The sequence below is a fragment of the Schistocerca gregaria genome, chromosome 8 (genome assembly GCF_023897955.1).
Source record: "Schistocerca gregaria isolate iqSchGreg1 chromosome 8, iqSchGreg1.2, whole genome shotgun sequence".
NCBI classification, from domain to species: Eukaryota; Metazoa; Arthropoda; class Insecta; order Orthoptera; family Acrididae; genus Schistocerca; species Schistocerca gregaria.
Genome location: NC_064927.1, coordinates 219,077,278 through 219,099,009, shown reverse-complemented (window position 1 = coordinate 219,099,009; position 21,732 = coordinate 219,077,278). Strand labels below are relative to the sequence as shown.

The 21,732-nt window shown below is 38.0% G+C and overlaps 1 protein-coding gene across 3 annotated transcripts in view; it reads right to left on the bottom strand.

Moving 5' to 3' along the window:
* Positions 1-11,518: 11,518 nt before the first annotated feature.
* Positions 11,519-21,732, bottom strand: part of LOC126283934 (synaptotagmin-7-like) — a 451,578-nt gene continuing 441,364 nt past the window's right edge. For all 3 annotated transcript variants that reach the window (XM_049982322.1, XM_049982321.1, XM_049982323.1), the window contains 2 exons: positions 17,735-17,947; positions 11,519-15,533 (listed from right to left, as the gene is read on the bottom strand). In XM_049982322.1, coding sequence (XP_049838279.1) covers positions 15,433-15,533; positions 17,735-17,947 — 314 coding nt within the window. In that variant the 3' untranslated portion in view covers positions 11,519-15,432. The remainder of the gene's footprint in view (positions 15,534-17,734; positions 17,948-21,732) is intronic.

Sequence of the window (21,732 nt, the reverse complement as noted above, 5' to 3'; positions counted from 1 at the left end):
GCCCATGCAGCTTCAACACAATACCACAGTTCATCAAGAGTAGAGACTGGTGTATTGTGATGAGCCAGTTGCTCAGCCACCATTAACCAGACATTTTCAATTGATGAGAGATCTGGAGAATGTGCTGGCCAGGGCAGCAGTTAACATTTTCTGTATCCAGAAAGGCCCGTACAGGATCTGCAGCATGCGGTCATGCATTATCTTGCTGAAATGTAGGGTTTCGCAGGGATCGAATGAAGGGTAGAGCCACTGGTCATAACACATCTGAAATGTAACATCCACTGTTCAAAGTGCTGACAATGCGAACAAGAGGTGACCGAGACGTGTAACCAATGGCACCCTATACAATCATGCCGGGTGGTACGCCAGTAAGGCGATGACGAATACACGCTTCCAATGTGCGTTCACCACGATGTCGCCAAACATGGGTGCGACGATCATGATGCTGTAAACAGAACCTGGATTCATCCGAAAAAAATGACGTTTTGCCATTCGTGCACCCAGGTTCGTCGTTGACTACACCATCGCAGGCGTTCCTGTCTGTGATGGAGCGTCAAGGGTAACCACAGCCATGGTCTCCGAGCTGATAGTCCATGCTGCTGCAGACATTGTCGAACAGTTCGTGCAGATGGTTTTTGTCTTGCAAATGCCCCCATCTGTTGACTCAGGGATCGAGACGTGGCTGCACAATCCGCTACAGCCATGTGGATAAGGTGCCTGTCATCTTGACTGCTAGTGATACGAGGCTGTTGGGATCCAGCACTGCGTTCCGTATTACCCTCCTAAACCCACTGATTCCATATTTTGCTAACAGTCATTGGATCTCGACCAACGCGAGCAGCAATGTCGTGATACGATAAACCACAATCACGATGGGCTACAATCCGACCTTTATCAAAGTCGGAAACGTGATGGTATGCATTTCTCCTCCTTACATGAGGCAGCACTACAATGTTTCACCAGGCAACGCTGATCATCTGCTGTTTGTGTATGAGAAATTGGTTGGAAACTTTCCTCATGTCAGCATGTAGCAGGTGTCACCACCAGCGCCAACCTTGTTTGAATGCTCTGAAAAGCTTATCATTTGCTTATCACAGCATCTTCTTCCTGTCAGTTAAATTTCGCCTCTGTAGTGCGCCATCTTTGTGGTGTAGCAATTTTAATGGCCAGTAGTGGAGACATACAGTCTAAAAGTTCATTTTGCGTAATGTCTCATGTATATTTATAGAAGGAAGTACTAGAACAGTTTAGTTGTCATCTAGTCTCCTGACAAGTTTTTCTAGAAGAGATAACAAATTTAATAAATTGCCATTATTAGCTGACATTTATTTTCTAATGTGAGCCCTTAGTCTCAACTCATGAATTCCACAAAACATTAAACACTCTAGTACTCTGTTTAATATGTGTGTATTCTTTGGAGCTAATTCATTATGTTTCTGAATTGACATATTATACAATGAATCAACCTGAGTGGCAATGTTAATGGTCCCAAACATACTGTATTTACAGGGATTTTCTAAATTTAGTCTTCTAATTCATTCATTTAAGTGTTTTAGACCCTTACTGCTGACCGTTGTCCACAATCCTTCACCACCAAATAACACACAATAGAAAGAAAATAACTGTTGTTTCTCTTCCCTCACCGTTAGTCACAACTTTTTGCAGAACCACGTTACAGAGAGTTCTTTTCTTCTTTCCATTGAGTTAAAAGATTAAAAAGTCGTTTGGCTGATGTGAATCCAACTGCTTGATTTCTAGCTTCTCTTCTGTACTTAATGAATTAAAGAGCATTTTTAGTAAACAATCTATTTTATTCATTTTAAAATCACTCTAAAAATATCCAAGTTCCAACTTTACAGCTCGAGAATACAAAAAAATTATGAGAAGTGGTCCTGCATTGCTATTCGCAACATTTCCCATTGACAAATGGCAGTAGGGGAGGGGGGGGGGGGGGGCGAGGGAGCAGTGAGGGAATGCAATAAGGCACATGACAGCGACTACAGGTGGTATGGTAAGTGATTCATGTGAAAATTTGGTCCATTGGCCCAAACCAGCTGGCCTCAAACATTGTGTAGAAGTTCATACAGGTGGACAAGGAGAGTAGGAGAGTAGGAGTAGGAGTAGGAGTAGGAACATGGCAAAGACTACAGAGTTCACTGGGGTACAGGGAAAGAGGGCTATGTGTGAGCTGGTCCATCCACAGGGGCCACCCATGGTACCCTAAGGGGTGGAGGGCGAGTTGGAGGAAGGAAAGTGGCGTATCACATCACTACAACAGTAGTTTCCGGAGATGGGGAGTGTGGAGAAAGTACGAGTGACCTGACGCTGACCCTCGGTGATGGATGGCTATTGTGTGGAAGGGAAAACAGTTTTGTCACTGTGGAAGGATGTGCTGAGGAGGGAAGGGGTGAGAGAGATGTAGCAGCAAGACCTGCCCCAACTACTAACAGCTCAGAGCAATATTGAATGTCTCTGTCAGGGAGCAGTGGAAACTGAGCCTGATTACCTCTGCTCTCTGTCTCTTGTACAACACCAAAATCATAACATACTCAAGGTGTTTGATTTTATACTGAAAAAAAAAAATGCAGTACAAAGTTATATCACAGATTTTCTGGTGGAGCTGGGTCTCTCTGGCTCTAAGAATGATTTGCCACTGTTGCAAGTAATTACATCAATGTTTGACTAGAAAGACTATATACTACTATAAAGATATCTTTGAAGAAAACTAGTATCATCCCTCTGTTAGGTTGTAATGGACACACCCAACATCCAGATTCATTGGGTGTGATACTACTCCAGTATAAGTGCCTGTTTCATTCTCTCTAAATTTTAGTTGTTCTTTTTTTGTTTGTCTTGCATTTCTCTTTTTATAATTTATGACAGCATATTGGAAATATTTCTGAGTAGCTTTTTATGGTACAATAAATTCTGTAATACCTTTATTCTCATGTGCACTATCCTTCTCTTCTGCTCTTCATTAAATATTGAGAATCTGGTGAAATTTTATTATTTAATCTCCATTATATCCGTGACATGACTAGCAGCTGAAATAAGGTTTTAGCTGTACTGTCATTTATTGTATTTGTGGTTATAATTTCTTCAGTTTTTAGACCCTAAAATACTTTTGCTGATTTATGCGGTTCTCTTTCTTATTGATGCTTACATTCTCCACATCAATGAAGGTTTATCATTAGAAGCAATAAATCTATAAGTGAAGCCCTGAATTTTTGCATATGTTGTTGGACCTTATTTACTGAGAATTTTTGAAGGGTTCATCTCTACAAAATTATTGTTGACATGTTTTACATTTTTTTAAGTTTTTGGTCATGTGAATGGACAGATCTGTAAGGAGTGACCCTTAATTAAATCTCAAATAGCAAATCATTGACAGAGGTGAGGAGCAAATGTCTGATGGGCTTGTATGGTATTTCCCCCCATTATTATTGCTGTTGTGTGATAATGTGAATTTGATGGTTTGTAGCTAGAGCTTGGAAGTAAAACAAAGCCATCGGGGAAGGGGGAGAAGGGGCATACAGGTCTAGATTCTTGCTTTAAAGCTGAAAAAGATTGTGTCATGACAGGTAATTTGTGGAATCTTCAAAGTAAACATTTCTGATTCTATGGGTTGATATGAACAATATTATTTAATTCACTTTATCGTTATAATCATATCTTTAGTTTTAAATTGGAGTTGACATACTTACACATACCAGCCCTACAGGAATTTATGCAGTCTGCAGCACACTGTATAAATAGTTGGGCATTGTACCTTAGAAGGATTAATTGGAAGGTCTGGACATGAAACTCGTCATTTGATTGTTAGTAATTACACAGTCAGGACAAGAAAACTGTAATTGTGTTGTTAGCAACTGCACATTGATGTGAGTGGGAGGAAGTTCAGGTGTGTCTAATTATCCTATTTGTTACTTACTCCGTGGAAGAGGTTGTGAAACTCATATTACAGTCATTGCACATCCTCAAGCAATTGTACTGTTATGTATGACCTGGCATGTGGATACTGACTGTACTTTGCAGGTGAATTTTATGGAGACATATACGTACTGAAAACAGGTTTAAAAAAAAGGTAGCAATGTATCTAATGCAACGAAGTCCCCACACTCCTACCTTCTACATGATTCCAAAAGTTCCAAACCCAACCACCCAGGAGGCCCCATTGTGGCTGGTTACTGTGCCCTCACTGAGAGAATCTCTGCTCTCATAGACCAACACATTCAGCCTATTATCTGGAACCTACCCTCCTATATAAAATATACCAACCATTTCCTCCACTGACTCTCCATAGTTCCTGTTCCTTTACCACAAAGTGCCCAGCTTGTCACTATTGATGCCACCCCCCCTTTGCACTAACTTCCCTAATGCCCACGGACTTTCCAATATTGAACACTACCTTTCCCAACACCCGATGGATTCCAAAGCAACAACCATGACCAACTATGTCCCCACCCACAATTACTTCTTCTTTGGAGGTATCACCTACCAACAAATCTGGGGTACAGCTATGGACACATGCATGGCACCATCCTAAGCCAACTTATTCATGGACCTTTTAGAGGAATCCTTCCTAAAAACCCAAAATCCTAAACCCCTCACCTGGTTCAGATTCAATGAGGACATCTATGTGATCTGGATCTCCTCCAGAACCTCAATACCTTCTTCCCCATTTGCTTCAGCTGGTCCTACTCAACCTAAATAGCCACCTTCCTCAAGGTCACCCTCCATCTCAAAGATGGAGACATCGGTACCTCTGTCTGTATGAAACCTACCAACCACCAGCAATACTTCCACTTCAACAGCTGCTACCCATTCCATACCAAGAAGTCCCTTCCATACAGCCGTCCGCATCTCCAGTGATGAGTGGTGCCTCTCAAAATACTGAAGCCCCCTGTAATTACCCCATCCCCCCAACATTCTACAAAAACATGTCTCCCTTGCCTTATCTTTCCAGTCACTCACCACCTCCCTAGGTCCCACTGTCCAGCCACAGAGGATCAGTCCCCTTGTGACTCAGTACCACCCAGGACTGGAGCAACTGAATTAGATTTTCTGCCAGGATTCTGACCATCTCTCATCATGTCTTGAAATGAGAAATGCCCTACCCACTATCCTTCCCACTCTCCCACCCACCCTACCCACCCACCCTCCGCAGTGGTGTTCCACTGGACACCTACTTCAGTCTGGTCACAAACATCACCTATCCCTTCAAAGGCAAAGCTACCTGTGAAACCAGTAATGTGATCTAACCACTGTGCTGGATTCTATGTGGGCATGACAGCCAGTAAGCTGTCTCTCTGCATGAATGGCAACTGATGAACTGTGACCAAAAAACGATTGGACCATCCTTTTGTTTAGCAGGCCACCCAACAAGACAGTCTTCATTTCAATGACTCCTTCACAGGCTGTGCCATTTGATCATTCCCACTGACACCAGCTTTTCTGAATTTCACAGGTGGGAACTCTCCCTGCAGTATATCTTACATTCCTGTAACCCTTCTGGCCTCAACCTTCATTAGTCATTGTGCTTACCCAGCTAGCTCATTCCCTGTTCCCATTCCAACACTACACTGTCCTCTATTTCACTAATGCATCCAGTCTTTTCACATCTCTCCTTTTCTGCTACCCCTTCACCCTCTTTCCCCCAACCTCTGCTTAACCTCCCAACTGCACCTAGCTGCCGTACCATCTCTCCACCTCATCCCTGCATGCTCCCGCAGCAGCACTTTACCTTGCCCCACCCTTAGCCTGCTATCCCTCCCACTCCCCACCCCAGCCTCTTCCTTACCCCCACCCAGTTGCCTCTCCCATCATGAACTGCTGTTTGCAGTCTGGCTTCAGCTGCCAGAGACTATGGTTGTGTGTGTGTGTGTGTGTGTGTGTGTGTGTGTGTGTGTGTGTGTTTGTTTTTGTCTGTTTTTGACAAAAGGCTTTTTGGCCGATAGCTTATTGTGTGACAGTTTTTTTTTGTTCTTTCTATCTGTGACTCAGCCTCTCTGCCATAGGGTGAGTAGCAACTAACCTGTTCATAAATTGATACATTGTATATAGATATTTCTTTTCACATTAAGTGCTCAGGTTCAAATTAAATGATGGATTTTGTGTTGCAGACTTTCTGCTAGCTTGCATGTATGCTACTCACTGCACATACAAGACAAAATCTGCACTTGTACCTCATCCTTTGTTGTATTAAACAAGAAACTAAAACCTCCTTTCATATTAGTATCCCGTGTAGCTATTACTTGAGAATCATGTTTATGTCATTAGGAGCCTCACGAAGAAACCTTTATGAAAATAAGATAGAAAAATTCTCATGTCATATTAAAATAGTCTTTAATGATGGATGTTTTCACTGTGAATTTGAAAGCAGTTTTCTATCAAATGCAGATTATTTTTCACTACTTCTGTTTCTTCTTCACTCATTCATTCATTAATTATGTAGATGAAAGATGATTTTCAGGAATGAGTAACAAATCATTGTATCATCAACAAAATGAAACCATTGTTAAGAACTGCATTAATAATTACTTAGGGGTAACTGCTGTAAAGTATTTATGGACAGTTCCATTGCATATTTATACAATTAATGAATTTTTACACCTTTTTTCCACTCAACCATATTGCTCGAAGGAAATGTTTGGAAGTGTACAATCAGGATAGTCAAATGCTGTGGTATAATAATGTGTTCTGCACTTGCTATCATATTTGTAATATGGTCATACTCTTAATAAAAAGAAAAAGGTTCAAGACTTGAAAGTCAAAGTTGTACCAGTTAATTTTATCCCCTGTTTTACTCTTGTTATAACAGAAATCACCTTATTGGCTGTTAAGTGCTTCAGTTCGTAAAGATAACTTGTAACCCTTCTAGCTCAATAGGTCCAGAAAGCAAAGAAGTATCAGTAGTCTTAGTTTAAAGTTATTTGTTCACTATTTGGCAGAACATTACACCAGCCACAACGTAGTGCCACTGTGAATGCTGTTCTCAGGAATGAGGTAAGTTAATTGCTGTCTATAAGAAGCTGTAAATTGCCTTGACTGCTGTCAAGCAATTGGAAGCTGCTGCAAATCACTATGGCGAGAGAGCTGTTTAGGGACACACATCAGGGATACCAAAGGTACCTCGAGTACTGTCCTCTCTCTTGGATACTCTCATCTACAGGAAGTACAGAATCTCTGACCACTAGTTCTAAAGGATTGGAAAAGGGCACAGGTCATCCCCGTTTTCAAGAAGGGACGTCGAACAGATGTGCAGAACTATAGACCTATATCTCTAACATCAATCAGTTGTAGAATATTGGAACACGTATTATGTTCAAGTATAATGACTTTTCCGGAGACTAGAAATCTACTGTGTAGGAATCAGCATGGGTTTCGAAAAACATGATCATGTAAAACCCAGCTCACGCTATTCGTCCACGAGACTCAGAGGGCCATAGACACGGGTTCACAGGTAGATGCCGTGTTTCTTGACTTCTGCAAGGCATTCGATACAGTTCCCCCCAGTCGTTTAATGAACAAAGTAAGAGCATATGGACTATCAGACCAATTGTGTGATTGGATTGAAGAGTTCCTAGATAACAGAACGCAGCATGCCATTCTTAATGGAGAGAAGTCATCCGAAGTAAGAATGATTTCAGGTGTGCCGCAGGGGAGTGTCATAGGACCGTTGCTATTCACAATATACATAAATGACCTTGAGGATGACATCAGAAATTTACTGAGGCTTTTTGCAGATGATGCTGTGGTGTATTGAGAGGTTGTAACAATGGAAAATTGTACTGAAATGCAGGAGGATCTGTAGCGAATTGACGCATGGAGCAGGGAATGGCAATTGAATCTCAATGTAGACAAGTGTAATGTGCTGCGAATACATAGAAAGATAGATCCCTTATCATTTAGCTACAAAATAGCAGGTCAGCAACTGGAAGCAGTTAATTCCATAAATTACCTGGGAGTATGCATTAGAAGTGGTTAAAATGGAATGATCATATAAAGTTGATTGTCGGTAAAGCAGATGCCAGACTGAGATTTATTGGAAGAATCCTAAGGAAATGCAATCTCAAAACAAAGAAGTAGGTTACAGTACACTTGTTCGCCCACTGCTTGAATACTACTCAGCAGTGTGGGATCCGTACCAGATAGGATTGATAGAAGAGATAGAGAAGATCCAACAGAAAGCAGTGCACTTTGTTCCAGGATCATTTAGTAATCGCGAAAGCATTAGGGAGATGATAGATAAACTCCAGTGGAAGACTCTGCAGGAGAGACGCTCAGTAGCAATGGGCTTTCGTTGAAGTTTCGAGAACATACCTTCACCGAGCAGTCAAGCAGTATATTGCTTCCTCCTATGTATATCTCGCGAAGAGACCATGAGGATAAAATCAGAGAGATTAGAGCCCACACAGAAGCATACCGACAATCCTTCTTTCCACAAACAATACGAGACTGGAATAGAAGGGAGAAGCGATAGAGGTACTCAGGGTACCCTCCGCCACAAACCGTCAGGTGGCTTGCGGAGTATGGATGTAGATGTAGTTCATGTTACTGTGACTGATGTATCAGTGGTAGGTTGTGGTCTCTGTACTGGCATGGAACAGACATGGAGAATGAACCCCCTAAACATAAATTTTAGTTGCTGTCTCCCGCTGAAGCTGATGCTGGTTTGGGGGACATACTTCACTTGTTGGGAAGCCTGCAGTATCCCATGTCAGTCAGGCACTAGCAAAATAGGATCAGGTGTTGTTACTCATTGACAGTTTGAATGTATGGCAAATACAAATAGGATTCAGGAAAATGTCAATAACATTTGGGAAGAATCACCTAGTGCACGCAGCCTTGAGGTCTTATTCAATGAATACCCTTTGATGAAACAGGGTAGAACCAAAATTCAACTGCAGATTGTAGCACATGTTGAACGATGTTTTTTGTCAGTGATCTGAGGTCACACTTGGATCATATCAGTGTGTGGCAGATAGGGTTTGGAAGACCAACCTTTCTCATGAAATTTCAACAAAGCTCACAGTCTGCAGGATTGTCCCCAGAACTGATGATGACCTCCTGTTTCTGAGTCATGTGGAAGGCTTTAACCAGAGACTTTGAAGGTTCTATGATAAATTAGTCTATGACTTCCAGTACTTGCACCACAGGGTCCAGAACTGTGGGGTCCTTCTATATGGGTCAGGGGTGCATTAAACATCAGAGGCTGCTAGTCAGGTATATTATTTTAGTTTAGGTAACTCTCCATCAAGTCCAGATAATTATGGCTTTAGGAAACCATGAAGTACTAGTATAAGAGTGAAATAAATATTGCCGAGTCCTCTTGTGAAACTGCTACTCTCATTCTTATTTTAGATAGCAAAATATTGACCCTGAAATGTGGATTTCCAAACTATTTTTATTTTCAAACAGTTAATAGAGAACATGTCTTCACTAGTAGCCACAGGAATAATGTTATATGTCATAGTAATACCTAATTACACAATAAGAAGGTCATTGTGACCTAAGTTGAATGTTTTAGACCATAATCAAAAGTTGCATGATTTTGAGTTCTGTCTGAACCAATGCTTGTTTTTTAAATTAAAATGATCAGTTATAGCAACTAAATAATGCTAATAAAGAAGTCACCCTCATTCTGCCAACAGCTGTGTGAAAGAGGGCAGAAGTGTGAATAGAGGTTCACTGCATTCTTTTGCTCTTTGAATGGAGAAACTGTCCATAAATGTAGAGGAATCTGCAGTGGCCGCTGATGAGCATATAAAGGCAATGACAAGCTCTACATTAAAGAGACATAATGTATATCCACATGACAGGTGGCCTGAATTTAATTTAACTTATTGAATCACTCAGTGATCATCTCACAAATAATATAGGATTGTTTACCATATTACAGGGGACATAAATAGCCCAAAATATACATGATGAATATATAAGTATGCTTTTATCTGGATTGGAGTAGTGGTCAGTCATGTTCCTGACAAATTTGCTTGAATTAATTCAGGAAGACAATTGAAACCTAAACGGAGATGGCTGGACAGGGTAAATATGACATCAGTGTCTTAACAACTGCACTGCCTCATTTGCCAGCAATAGAAAAAGTGCCATGAGGATCTCTTCATTGCTCAATGATTTTGGATTATTACCCCATTCAGATTTCTGGGCATGGTCTGCCAAGGGCCATAATTTTAAGGTAAACTGTTCTGTACAACATTGCAGTACATGACAAAAAATATTCATTATCTAGGATTCAGAACATCATTCTGTAAATTATTCAGAGGTAAAACAGGAAACTAGTAAGCCCTAAAAACTCACAAGCATATTAAAAGTTAAAAAAGAATCAAATTCATGTGTTACCTGGGTTCATTGGTTGTATGATGAACAACAGTGCTTGCTGTAAATGTACTTCCTCTTTCATAGTATGTAGATAAATAACATTAATTCTTTTAGATTTACAGAAGCTTTTGTGGTAGTTTAAAAAATTTAAGCACCACCCAAAGCAGTAGTTCATTTAATAGTAGTGCCTTCTGTATAAAATGCTCCTTTCCAAGCTTTCTAAACGCAAGAATATATCTGACAATCTTTAATGGAAGTAAGTGCAAATAACAGTGGTTTTCTTTTTAAAAGTCTCTCTCTTTTGTTAATTTGTACCATTATTTGTTACATATTCCTGGCAATTCCTCTCTATATACATTTGAAATAACATGAAATAGGAATGTCTTCTTTTAAATAATAGTAACAATCATCATCCATAGCCATCTCTCTCTGTACTTCGCAAAGTTTCAAAAAAATTCAGAACAATCAACAAAAAATTAAGTACTTTTAGAAACAAACAATGGGAACTCCACAATGGGAACTCCAAGTAGCAAGAGAGAGAGAGAGAGAGAGAGAGAGAGAGAGAGAGAGAGAGAGAGAGAGAGAGTGTTTTTTTTTTTTTTTTTACTGATGAAAGCTGTCGCCGAAAGATTTATGTAAGTGTCTTTATTCTGCCTGTCTGCAACTTGACATGTTAATACCTTCAGAAATATTGTTTTGCCAAAGCTGCACGTCTTTAACTATATGTATTTAGATTACCATGAACCCTGGTGCCTTGATTTTCAATTTTGCTGTGGTGTTTAGACAGAGACTGGACTTTTTTTGTTTCCATAATGGCCACACCATTAAAATATAACAGAGTTGAGTCATGTGTTAGCTGAGCAATCTGCTGGCATTGCGTGGTGTATCATTTCAAATATTAGTCATCATTATTGTGAAATTTTAGCTTGCATAGTTACCCTGAATACAGAGATGTTCGTGTAGTATTCTTAAATATTGTGTGGTGTTGATATGTGTAAAGCAGATATTAGACACACTGAAGACTGATCTTTCGAAATCAGTCAAATGATGTTGAACATAATTTCAATGTACAAAAGTGAAGGAAAATTGAATTAAAGGTGTAGGATCAGTGACTGATTATACACAAATTAAAAATATTGTTGTTATTTTGGGTTTTACAGTTAATCACAACACTGTGTTAGAAAGAAATCCTATTGTATTTAATAACTTTTAAATATATTTACAAACTAACATTTCACAAAACACAATATGCTTCATCTTTTGGAAAATAGTACATCACCTTTAAGATTCTATGACTGAGTCCTTCTCTGACAGCTTTTCATGTAAAGTTACATATCTTTTTACTGTCTAACAGATACTTCTTTTTTATACTGACTACTGCAAGTACATTTTGGAAATTTACTTTCTACACATATATTACACATAAGTTCTGTATTGCTGAAGTGTCACAATGGCATGTTTTAATAAAAACAATACACAGCAGTCTCTAGAAATCTCTGTTTTACTTTTATAGCCTGCAAACTATATGGATAATTGGTTTCTTGATATAATACAAATTAAAGTTGTACCCTTACAGGAAGTATTTTTATACAGTTTTTGTTGTATGATACCAAATTAATTCATATCTTTATTTATAATATTTACTGACCATGTGCTACAAAACTTCCCTGTTCTGTATTACGCCATTTTCTAAAAATTTTTGTTAGTACTGTTTCATTTCACTGTAAGCAGTTATTTTTTTTAGATCTGTTCCATATGCCACACTGAATAGATCACAAGAGTGAACTAACATATTTATTTCTACAGACATACACCAACAATAACTTATTGAAATTTAGTGAGATAAAAGCATCTCAAAACTTATTGTCCAGTCTTAACAACATAACAACTCCCAAGTAAGGAATAACTGTTCTGTTTATCAAAAGAAATGAGCCTGATGACAATAGCTATAGTTAATGCACAACCTCAAAGAAACAAATTTATTATGAGATTAGCTTGAGTTAAGTAGGAGAAAAAGGAATCAAGTAACTTGCCATTATTTTCATAATACTGAAGGCACTTGTTAAAACTATCATTTGTTTTTAAAGAAAATTTGAATATTATTAAATATAGCAATGAAATTAAGATATGTAAAATTTCTTGTCACCAAGTGGCAGAAGAGAGAAATGTAGGAGAGACAAATGATAGTTATTCCTTCTCTGCCAAAAGAGAACAAAAGTTTTAAGAAAGTAGATAAATCAGGAATTAAGGTTGTAAATGCCCCTTGGCTCTGAGAGACATTGTGTCTTTAATTTATGAATAACTTCATTTCCTTTAGTCCTTCATACTTTCCAAATGATGGAAACTTTGCTTTCAAAATATAGAATTTTTGTTTTTGACAGCGTCTACTGCCATCTGATGTACAGAAGTTGTTTCTATTTATTTTTTATTGTAGTTTTATTGTGTTGGCTCTTTTATTTGTGGATGTTTTGGTGTGGTGACTGTAAGTGATGATCAATCTCAATATTTTTTTCCATTCTGCTGACAGTATATATATATATTTTTCACAAATTAACCACAAAACACAACTCAGCTAATCAGTTGCATTTGATATAAATGAAATTAACACCTATGTATCTACTGAAGTACATTCACAGATCTGTTAAAGCAAAGCTTAACAGTATATTACTTGAAATATTTTATGTAATTGTATCTGCTCATAAATTTCTTACCTAATACTATTTCTCACATTAAATCCTTTGTGCCTCTCCAATGTGAAGTTAGTGATGGAAAAATAGGAGATTATGCTGTAGTTAATGACAAAAAATTGACGTATTTATTGCAGTCATGCAGACAGCAAGAATTTTTGGTTTTCATTAATTGTTCTTTTACTGATTATGAATAAGTTGATGTTTTGTCTTTATCCATGCTGTTTATAGATGGGAATGATGTAAACCTTTGCTTGCAAAAAACCTGGAATATGCAGCCTATTATTGACTAATTACTACTGGAGATGCTATGAACTTTGTAATTTTCAGTTGGTGGATGGTTCTCATTTGTGCCAGTTATTTATTTTTGATCTTAATGAACCAGTTTGAAAGACACAAATCTAATGGTTTTGTTCATACAGATATTATAGACACCGCTTCTACTACTATTTTCCATAAATCTTGAAATTGTATATACATTTCATCTAATCTTTGATCAGCACTATTTGAGACAAGAAAGGAGCAACAGGTGTAACTGGAAATCATTGCCATACATCTTTCAAATATTTTGGCAATTTTTTTTACATATATTTTTGTCTTTTATCTCTAAAATTGGAATATATCATATGTCAATACTGCTTCAATACTCCTTGTGGAATAATTGGTAAGTAGACACTCTTCTTTCATATCAAACAGTCTAAATATTTATTTTTTTGGTTATTACTTGAATGTATTTATCCATACCTAAATTTTAATTTGAGGTGACTTGGTTTGCAGAAAGAAAAAACTTTTAATATTAAACAATACAAGTACATATGTATATTAAAAAACAAATATAAAATTCATCAATAAATTTTGATTTGCTTAGCTGTGGGGATTGCTATATGAAACAACTTGTACAGCTCAAGAAATATGTATTCATTTTTTCCTTTTCTTCAAGAACAAAATTTAGAGTTAGTCTATGGGAATTAATTTTTCCAAATAATAACTAATGTTAAATATTGGAATTGAGTAACTTAAAATTGAAAGGACAAAGCACACTGTCTGGGTGCCCCTGCACCCCCCTCCTCCCCTCCTCCCCTACAACCCCCCTCCCCCCTCTCAGAGAGGGAAAGATTGGAGTGGGAGGGAGAGGATTGGAGAAGTCATGATACCATTTCAGTTTTGGTGTGTTCAGCCACCAAACAGTAGTTGTTTTGTGTTTCTGAGCTTTGAGCTATCACTTAGGCCTACTTAACATTTTGCATCATTTCACTGTTACGTTTCACCAGTATTGTACTCAAAATGAATGTTAATAGACCTCTGACTAAATGAAAACTATAGCAAGGTTATCTTTTGAAATTATATTCATATGAATGCAAAAGTTTTCAAAGAACAATTACTGATATTTAATACCCCACATTTTAATATTTTGTAGCATACTTTATATTTTAACAAAATTACTGAAAAACAGCTATTAAAAGGGAAATCATCTGTTGATGCAAGACCAAGATCTACAACTGTATCAACATATAATCCTCTTTAAAACAGTTGAGAGGGAATTCCAGTAAAAACTGTTGCAGGTGTACACCATAATCAGTTACTTTAGCATATTGTCATACATGTATTGTTAACTTTTGTTTCTTGCTGAGAGTATTTTGCATTCTGATTGGATGGTACTAGCTACTGTAAAGGCCAACTGTATTAGTATTCTGGTATTTGTTTATGAAACAAAAATATTGAAATACTGTTACAATTGTTTGTAAAAACTAATTAAAACATATTTAACTAGACAAACTAAATACTTAAAATTACCTGTAAGTATGGTTGAATAATGAAATTTTGTGACTCAGTATTCTTTTTTTTTTACATTTGTGACTTTTCAAAAGAATTTGTATGTCTTTTGTATACTAGAGAGCACAATTACATTGATAGTAAGGTATTTCAGCACGAGTTACAGAGATCAGCATCATAAACACAATTTACATTAAAAGCTTATAAGAAGCTCATGAGTTTGTGTCACATATGTGCATGTGTATGACTTGTTATTTGATTCACATAGCTCTAACTAAGAGTACAAAGAGCTTCATGCTACATAAAATTTATGACAAAACAAAACAAAACAAGTATGCCATAATACGTGACTGAAAATTCATTCAAGATGCTTAGTACCTGTAAAATAATTATTACTGGCAATACATAGCAGTTCCATCTGTTTCTTTGTAATATACATACATTTTACTGAGTTTATGATGCTGACAATTTCATCACAGCCTGCTTTATAAGAAATTCACTCCACAAGATATGTACACTGCCAAATTATATTTGTTCACAGGGTTATGACTGTAAAAATAATGCAGAGCATTATTTAATTTGTAGAAGATCCATTGTCATAGACTTCATTGTTGATCCCATCATAACTTAGTTACTCAGGTTTCAGTCGATGCCACTGTATGACTGTTTGTCGTGGTTTTGTTATCATCTCCTGCCAGTGTTTTGTCTCTGTTGCTCCAGAACCATTTTTACCTGTACAACAAAACACACCACTTAATTTATAGAAGATTTAGGATTATAGAGAGGCAGCAAAATAATGTGTGCTACTCTAAAAGAGATGAATACATGTAATTGTAGCTTATATTCACTTTTATAAACAGAAGTTACAACTGAATATTTCAGTCCTTCAGGAATGACACTTTGACCAGTTAACTAATTAAAAATGTAATTTCTGTTTTTACTACAAAGAAAGCACAAGATTTAATGCTTTGTTTAGAATACCATCATGACAGCAGAGTGTAGACCAATCAAAAACTTGAGAGAAATCCAAGAATTCAAGAAGTGTGACATAAGTGTTTGAGCCTTTCTATCCTATGATGTACAAACCATGGACCATGATTATTAACACCAGCCTTAAAGACTACATTATGTGATAACCAAGAAATTGATTCTTCCTGTGTGATTCGGAGTGGCAATTGTAGTCTACCAGTTTTATACAATATGCACTACTGGCCATTAAAATTGTTACACCATGAAGATGATGTGCTGCAGACGCAAAATTTAACTGACAGGAAGAAGATGCCGTGATATGCAAATGATTAGCTTTTCAGAGCATTCACACAAGGTTGGCGCTGGTGGCGACACCTACAATATGCTGACATGAAGAAAGTTTCCAACTGATTTCTCATACACAAACAGCAGTTGACCAGCATTGCCTGGTGAAACGTTGTTGTCGGATTGTAGCCTATCGCGATTGCAGTTTATTGTAGCGTGACTGGTCGAGATCCAATGTCTGTTAGTAGAATATGGAATTGGTGGGTTTAGGAGGGTAATATGGAACACCATGCTGGATCCCAATGACCTCGAATCACTAGCAGTCGACATGACAGGCATCTTATCCTCATGGCTGTAACGGATCGTGCAGCCACGTCTCGATCTCTGAGTCAACAGATGGAGATGTTTGCAAGACAACAACCATGTGCACGAACAGTTCGACGATGTTTGGAGCAGCATGGACTATCAGCTTGGAGACCATGGCTGTGGTTACCCTTGACACTGCATCACAGACAGGAGCGCCTGCGATGGTATACTCAACGACGAACTTGGGTGCACGAATGGCAAAACGTCATTTTTTCAGATGAATCCAGGTTCTGTTTACAGCATCATGATGGTCACATTTATGTTTGGCGACATCGTGGTGACCATACATTGGAAGCATGTATTCATCATCGCCATACTGGCATATCACCCAGCGTGATGGTATGGGGTGCCACTGATTACATGTCTCGGTCATCTCTTGTTCGCATTGACGGCACTTTGAACAGTGGATGTTACATTTCAGATGTGTTACAACCCGTGGTTCTACCCTTCATTCAATCCCTGCGAAACCCTATATTTCAGGAGGATAATGCACGACCACATGTTGCAGGTCCTGTACGGGCCTTTCTGGATACGGGAAATGTTCGACTGCTGCCCCCGCCAGCACATTCTCCAGATGTCTCACCAATTGAAAACGTCTTGTCAATGTTGGCCGAGTAACTGGCTCATCAGAATACACCAGTCACTACTCTTGATGAACTGTGGTATCGTGTTGAAGCTGCATGGGCAGCTGTACCTGTACACGCCATGCAAGCTCTGTTTGACTCAATGCTCAGGTGTATCAAGGCCGTTATTAGGACCAGAGGTGATTGTTCTGGGTACTGATTTCTCAGGAGCTATGCACCCAAATTGCATGAAAATGTAATCACATGTCAGTTCTAGTGTAATATATCCATCCAATGAATGCCTGTTTATCATCTGCATTTCTTTTTGTGTAACAATTGTAATGGCCAGTAATGTATGTGCTATGTGAAATTGAGCATACACATGGAAATTTTTATCCACTGCAAAATATCCTTTCATATGCCAGGGAATCATAATGGGAGTCGAGAGTCAATGTGCATTAAAAGACTTTTGGGACATAGTAGTATGATGAAACATTCTGATTTGTTAGTCAGAAAAAGCAAAGGATCAGTCACATGTGCTAGATGAAAATGTAGGAAGAAAACTGTCATATTGTCGTGCAAGAGATGACCAAGCCACCATTTCACTGTGGTTTGGGGCATTGTGGAAATAGTTGTATCATGATATGGAGCTCTGATTGACAGTTATGAATCCCATGTTTTATTCTTGCATGCCTAACTTTTTGTGTTCTCTTGTTGTCATAGTGCCTATAAATCTACATCTAGACTTACCAGCAAGCATAATGCGTCCAATAAGTTCATTTCTTCCAATGTTATCAAAATCCATAACCTGAACATCCAGAGAACATTCTCTTATTTTCTCCCAAGGAACATTGAAGCTGAAGGATTCATCAAAAATTGGATTTAGAGTGCATTTGTACACTGGTGTCTTACGCTTCTCGATACGCTTGTCTCCAAACTGAAGCCACACTTTCACATAGGGATCTGAAACAGATGATAAGAGAATGTCAGTAAACTGAGTTGGAAAGGATTCCAGTTATGTCCTGAAACACCTGGTGCAATTGTTATGATAACTGTTATTTCGTCAAGTTCTTCACTTAGATTTTGCTAAGCTGCTCACCACAAATATTTCTGGAACCATTTCATTACACTAAGACATCTATAGTCTCTTGTCACTGTTATATTAATTACAAAGAGACTGGTGTCAATTTCATTTTTTGAAATGGAGCTACAGTAATTTCGCTGCTAGTATCTATTTCTCAAAGAGAGGAATTCAACCATGTTTCAGTCTCTGAATATCATAAGTAGACTAGGGGAAATTGCAATATTAAGAACTTTAGGATTTATCTGTTTTGATGAAGAAATTAATTGCTGTCTTGAGCAGGAATTCATATCCAAATTACAAAAGATGTCTCATTAGATAAGGAGGGAATAGAGTGTTGCAGCACTGTGATACAGGATAAATGGAAAATTTACCTTTCTATTCTGTCCATGTAGATCACATGCATCAAATACCAGTTAATCTAAAAGGAGAGAGGAGGGGCGGGGTGGAGGGGTGCGGGGGGGGGGGGGGGGGGGGAGGTTATGTCTTTCCAAAACCAAGTGAATGCATATGGAACACAGGGAGAGTAGTTGACTTATATGAACAAATGTATCATGGCCGATGACATACAACAAGAATGACATACAACAAGAATGTTGGTTTAAAGAATGTGCAAGGAGCACTGGAATGCTATGCAGAGGCTAAGAGGCAAGCCTGCAGCAAGTGGAGTGAACAAAATAGATGTTATGGCAGGCTGCTCATAATCCATGTATTAGCTCTAGAGGTATTAGGAGTGTCTCTGGAATAAGTCAGTACAGGATTTTTAACAAATGTCTCATGAAAGAGATGTTGAGGTAGCATACACTGTAACCTGGTCACAATCTTTAATTGGTCCACTGAATGCTGGCATGATAGAAATTCTTTTGAAGATGAAAGACAGAACAGGTGCCCATGAACAAGCACTATTAAAGTAAGTGTTTATCACATTAGAATAACGACAGGAAAGGATGTGTTCTGTCTCTACCAGTACCTTCATTGTGCTTTTACGATTGAATTAGTGCATGTCTCTAAGATGATTAATGGTAAAAATGCAGTCTTTGGTGATATTTTTCCAGGTGAGATACAACTAGTTCAGGTATCAATTAGAGCCTCTTTTCCACTTATTATTATATAATATTGTGCCTAAGTCATGTGAGAGGCATTTCACTGGTCATGGTGTTCACCATTAAATCAGCAGCAGTACAGCAGAGAATGGGAAATTGTATGTCTTACTTGTTAGTACTGCAGTTGGGTGCAGTGATGAACAAAAAGAGATTGTTCTAACCTCACCTGATAAAGTCAGGCAGCAACACTACAGCAGCTGATTCCAATGTATTTTTAATCAATTGCTCAAGCTGATGCTGTTAGCTGAAATCAGCCAATTGACACAAATATTCAATGAATTCATTTGTTATGATGAATTATTGGACTTCCCAAGTCTAGGAAAAAGAAGTCAGGCCCAGCACTGTCAAAAATCTGTGGGGAGAGGAGGAGGAGGAGGAGGAGGAGGAGGAGGAGGAGGTCCACCAGCAAATATTTCAACAGCATGCAGAGGCACAGAGGTGGCTTTCCAATGAACATTGCACATTCTGGCGAGGCCACACGGCAGCACACCAGCTGATTCCACTCATCGACATATAATACAGCCTCTTGTAACATATTGGAATGTATGATTGACTTAGTATATTACTCAATAAATTGCTTTTAATGTATTTCTTGGTGCACAGCATTGAGTATTGTACTTTATTACAACCACATTTCAAATTTATTATTTGTTAGTTAATATTTTATGGAAGAACTATAGATTATACTTCAATTGACACATTGTCTAAACAACAAAATCACAAGATTTAGTGGTTAGCAATGACATTTTTTGAGTTTTTGTGACAAATCTGTCAAATGTAAAGGAATATTAACTTTATTTTATAGTATAGGTACTTTTATATAAAATTATCATTTTTAAAGTCCTAGAATATCAGCATAGAAATGAAAAGACTTCTTAGTAATGTATGAAATAAAGTAGTTAGTAACTTCACAAACTAAAAAATGTAATTCTTGAACAAGAACTTACTTATATGTCAGTAACTGAAATAATTATGTTATTCAGTAGGAAATTAGAATTGTTTAAGAAATAATTGTTTACAATTCATACTTTTATAAAATTTTCTGTGAAAGACAAATTATTCAAGAAAATGAATTATATCAAACCTTTTTTTACATTATTGTAAAACATACCAATAAGTGCACTTAAGTTTTAATGAATATGTAATTTTTCATTATAACTTTACAAATGTATCTTTGCTAATAATAAGATTGGGATCATGATTTATTTTATTTTTATATAGGAGCCAGTGCATGGCCAAGCAGAGGCTATGGTTGTCATCTTGGGGTGGTCGTTGGTTCAGTTATAGCCAGTGGGTTTTTTGAAATTTTGATTTCTTAAAACATTATTTTAATGCTTTTTGGGAAATTTAAAAATGTGAATACAACATTTGTTTTACATTGCTTCAACCAGAGCAAAATTTAAGTCATCCCACATATCAAAATCTCTGGTTCTGATTCTTTTTTGTCAGAGGTACCCGTACGGCATACTGGTGCGTTCTGTCACATTGTTTTTATAGCTTACTTAGTTGTTTATTTCACATTGAATCTTAATGTTGTGGGCTGGATTGTAGTTCAGTCGTCGTCATCATCATCATCATCATCATCATCATCATCATCATCATCATCATCATCAACAGTTGCAGCCTCTGGTTGGGCCTATTTGGAACATAAGCCATGCCACAAGTGCTGTTTTCTCATCAACTTTGTGTTTTACCTCTGGTCCAGTGTTCACTTCTGTTTAGCTCTTGAAAAGGGAGTGCACCAGAAGGCCTTACTCTGTAAAAACCTCTGTTGGCGAATGTTTTGCAAATATCACAATCTTTTGAAGTTTATTGGGCAGTGGATTATCAGATTGAAGTGTGGGGTGATGTGGCAGTAGTGTCACAAGATGTGCCCCTTAGGATGACAGGTAGCTTGTACAGGAAGTTGCAGTGGTGGCGGTAAACATGCGGGCCCAGTGCTAAGTAGACAAAGGTGTCCCAAGCAGTGGCACTCACCACAGTGCGAGCATCAGTATTCTCTGTTTTTGTTTGGTCCTTTCTGTTTTGTTCAGCATGAATGTTTGGCATGCCCCAAGCACTGGGCTACTTGTAATGCTTGCTAGAAGAAAGGCCACATTGCCTGCATGTGTCATTTGCACGAAAGTTGCTCAGGATATGGACAAGGACGTAAATTGTGTGACTTCACCCAAGTTGTTTATCGAGTTGAGTGGTTTTTACTAAGTGCTCTGGCTACAGGTTAACACAGGTGCTGCAGTGACATTATTGAATTTTCAAAGCTATGTGAGTTAGGGTCACCACCGTTGACACTGGTCACATGGAAGAAGCTCTTCACTTATAACAAACAAATTATTGCCCTGTTAGGACAATTTATGACATCTGCCTTTACAAGTTAGTGATTTATTCCATTACATTTTTGATGGCTGCCAATTCCGGTGTTGAGACCTTGTTGAGGCTCGATGGACTTCAGGTATTTGGATTTTCTATCACCAACACAGTTCACTTTGTGTCTGATCAGATACTGTATTCTCAATTGGAAACATTGTATGGGGTGCTTTTGGATTTATTTTTGGAAGGTATAGGGT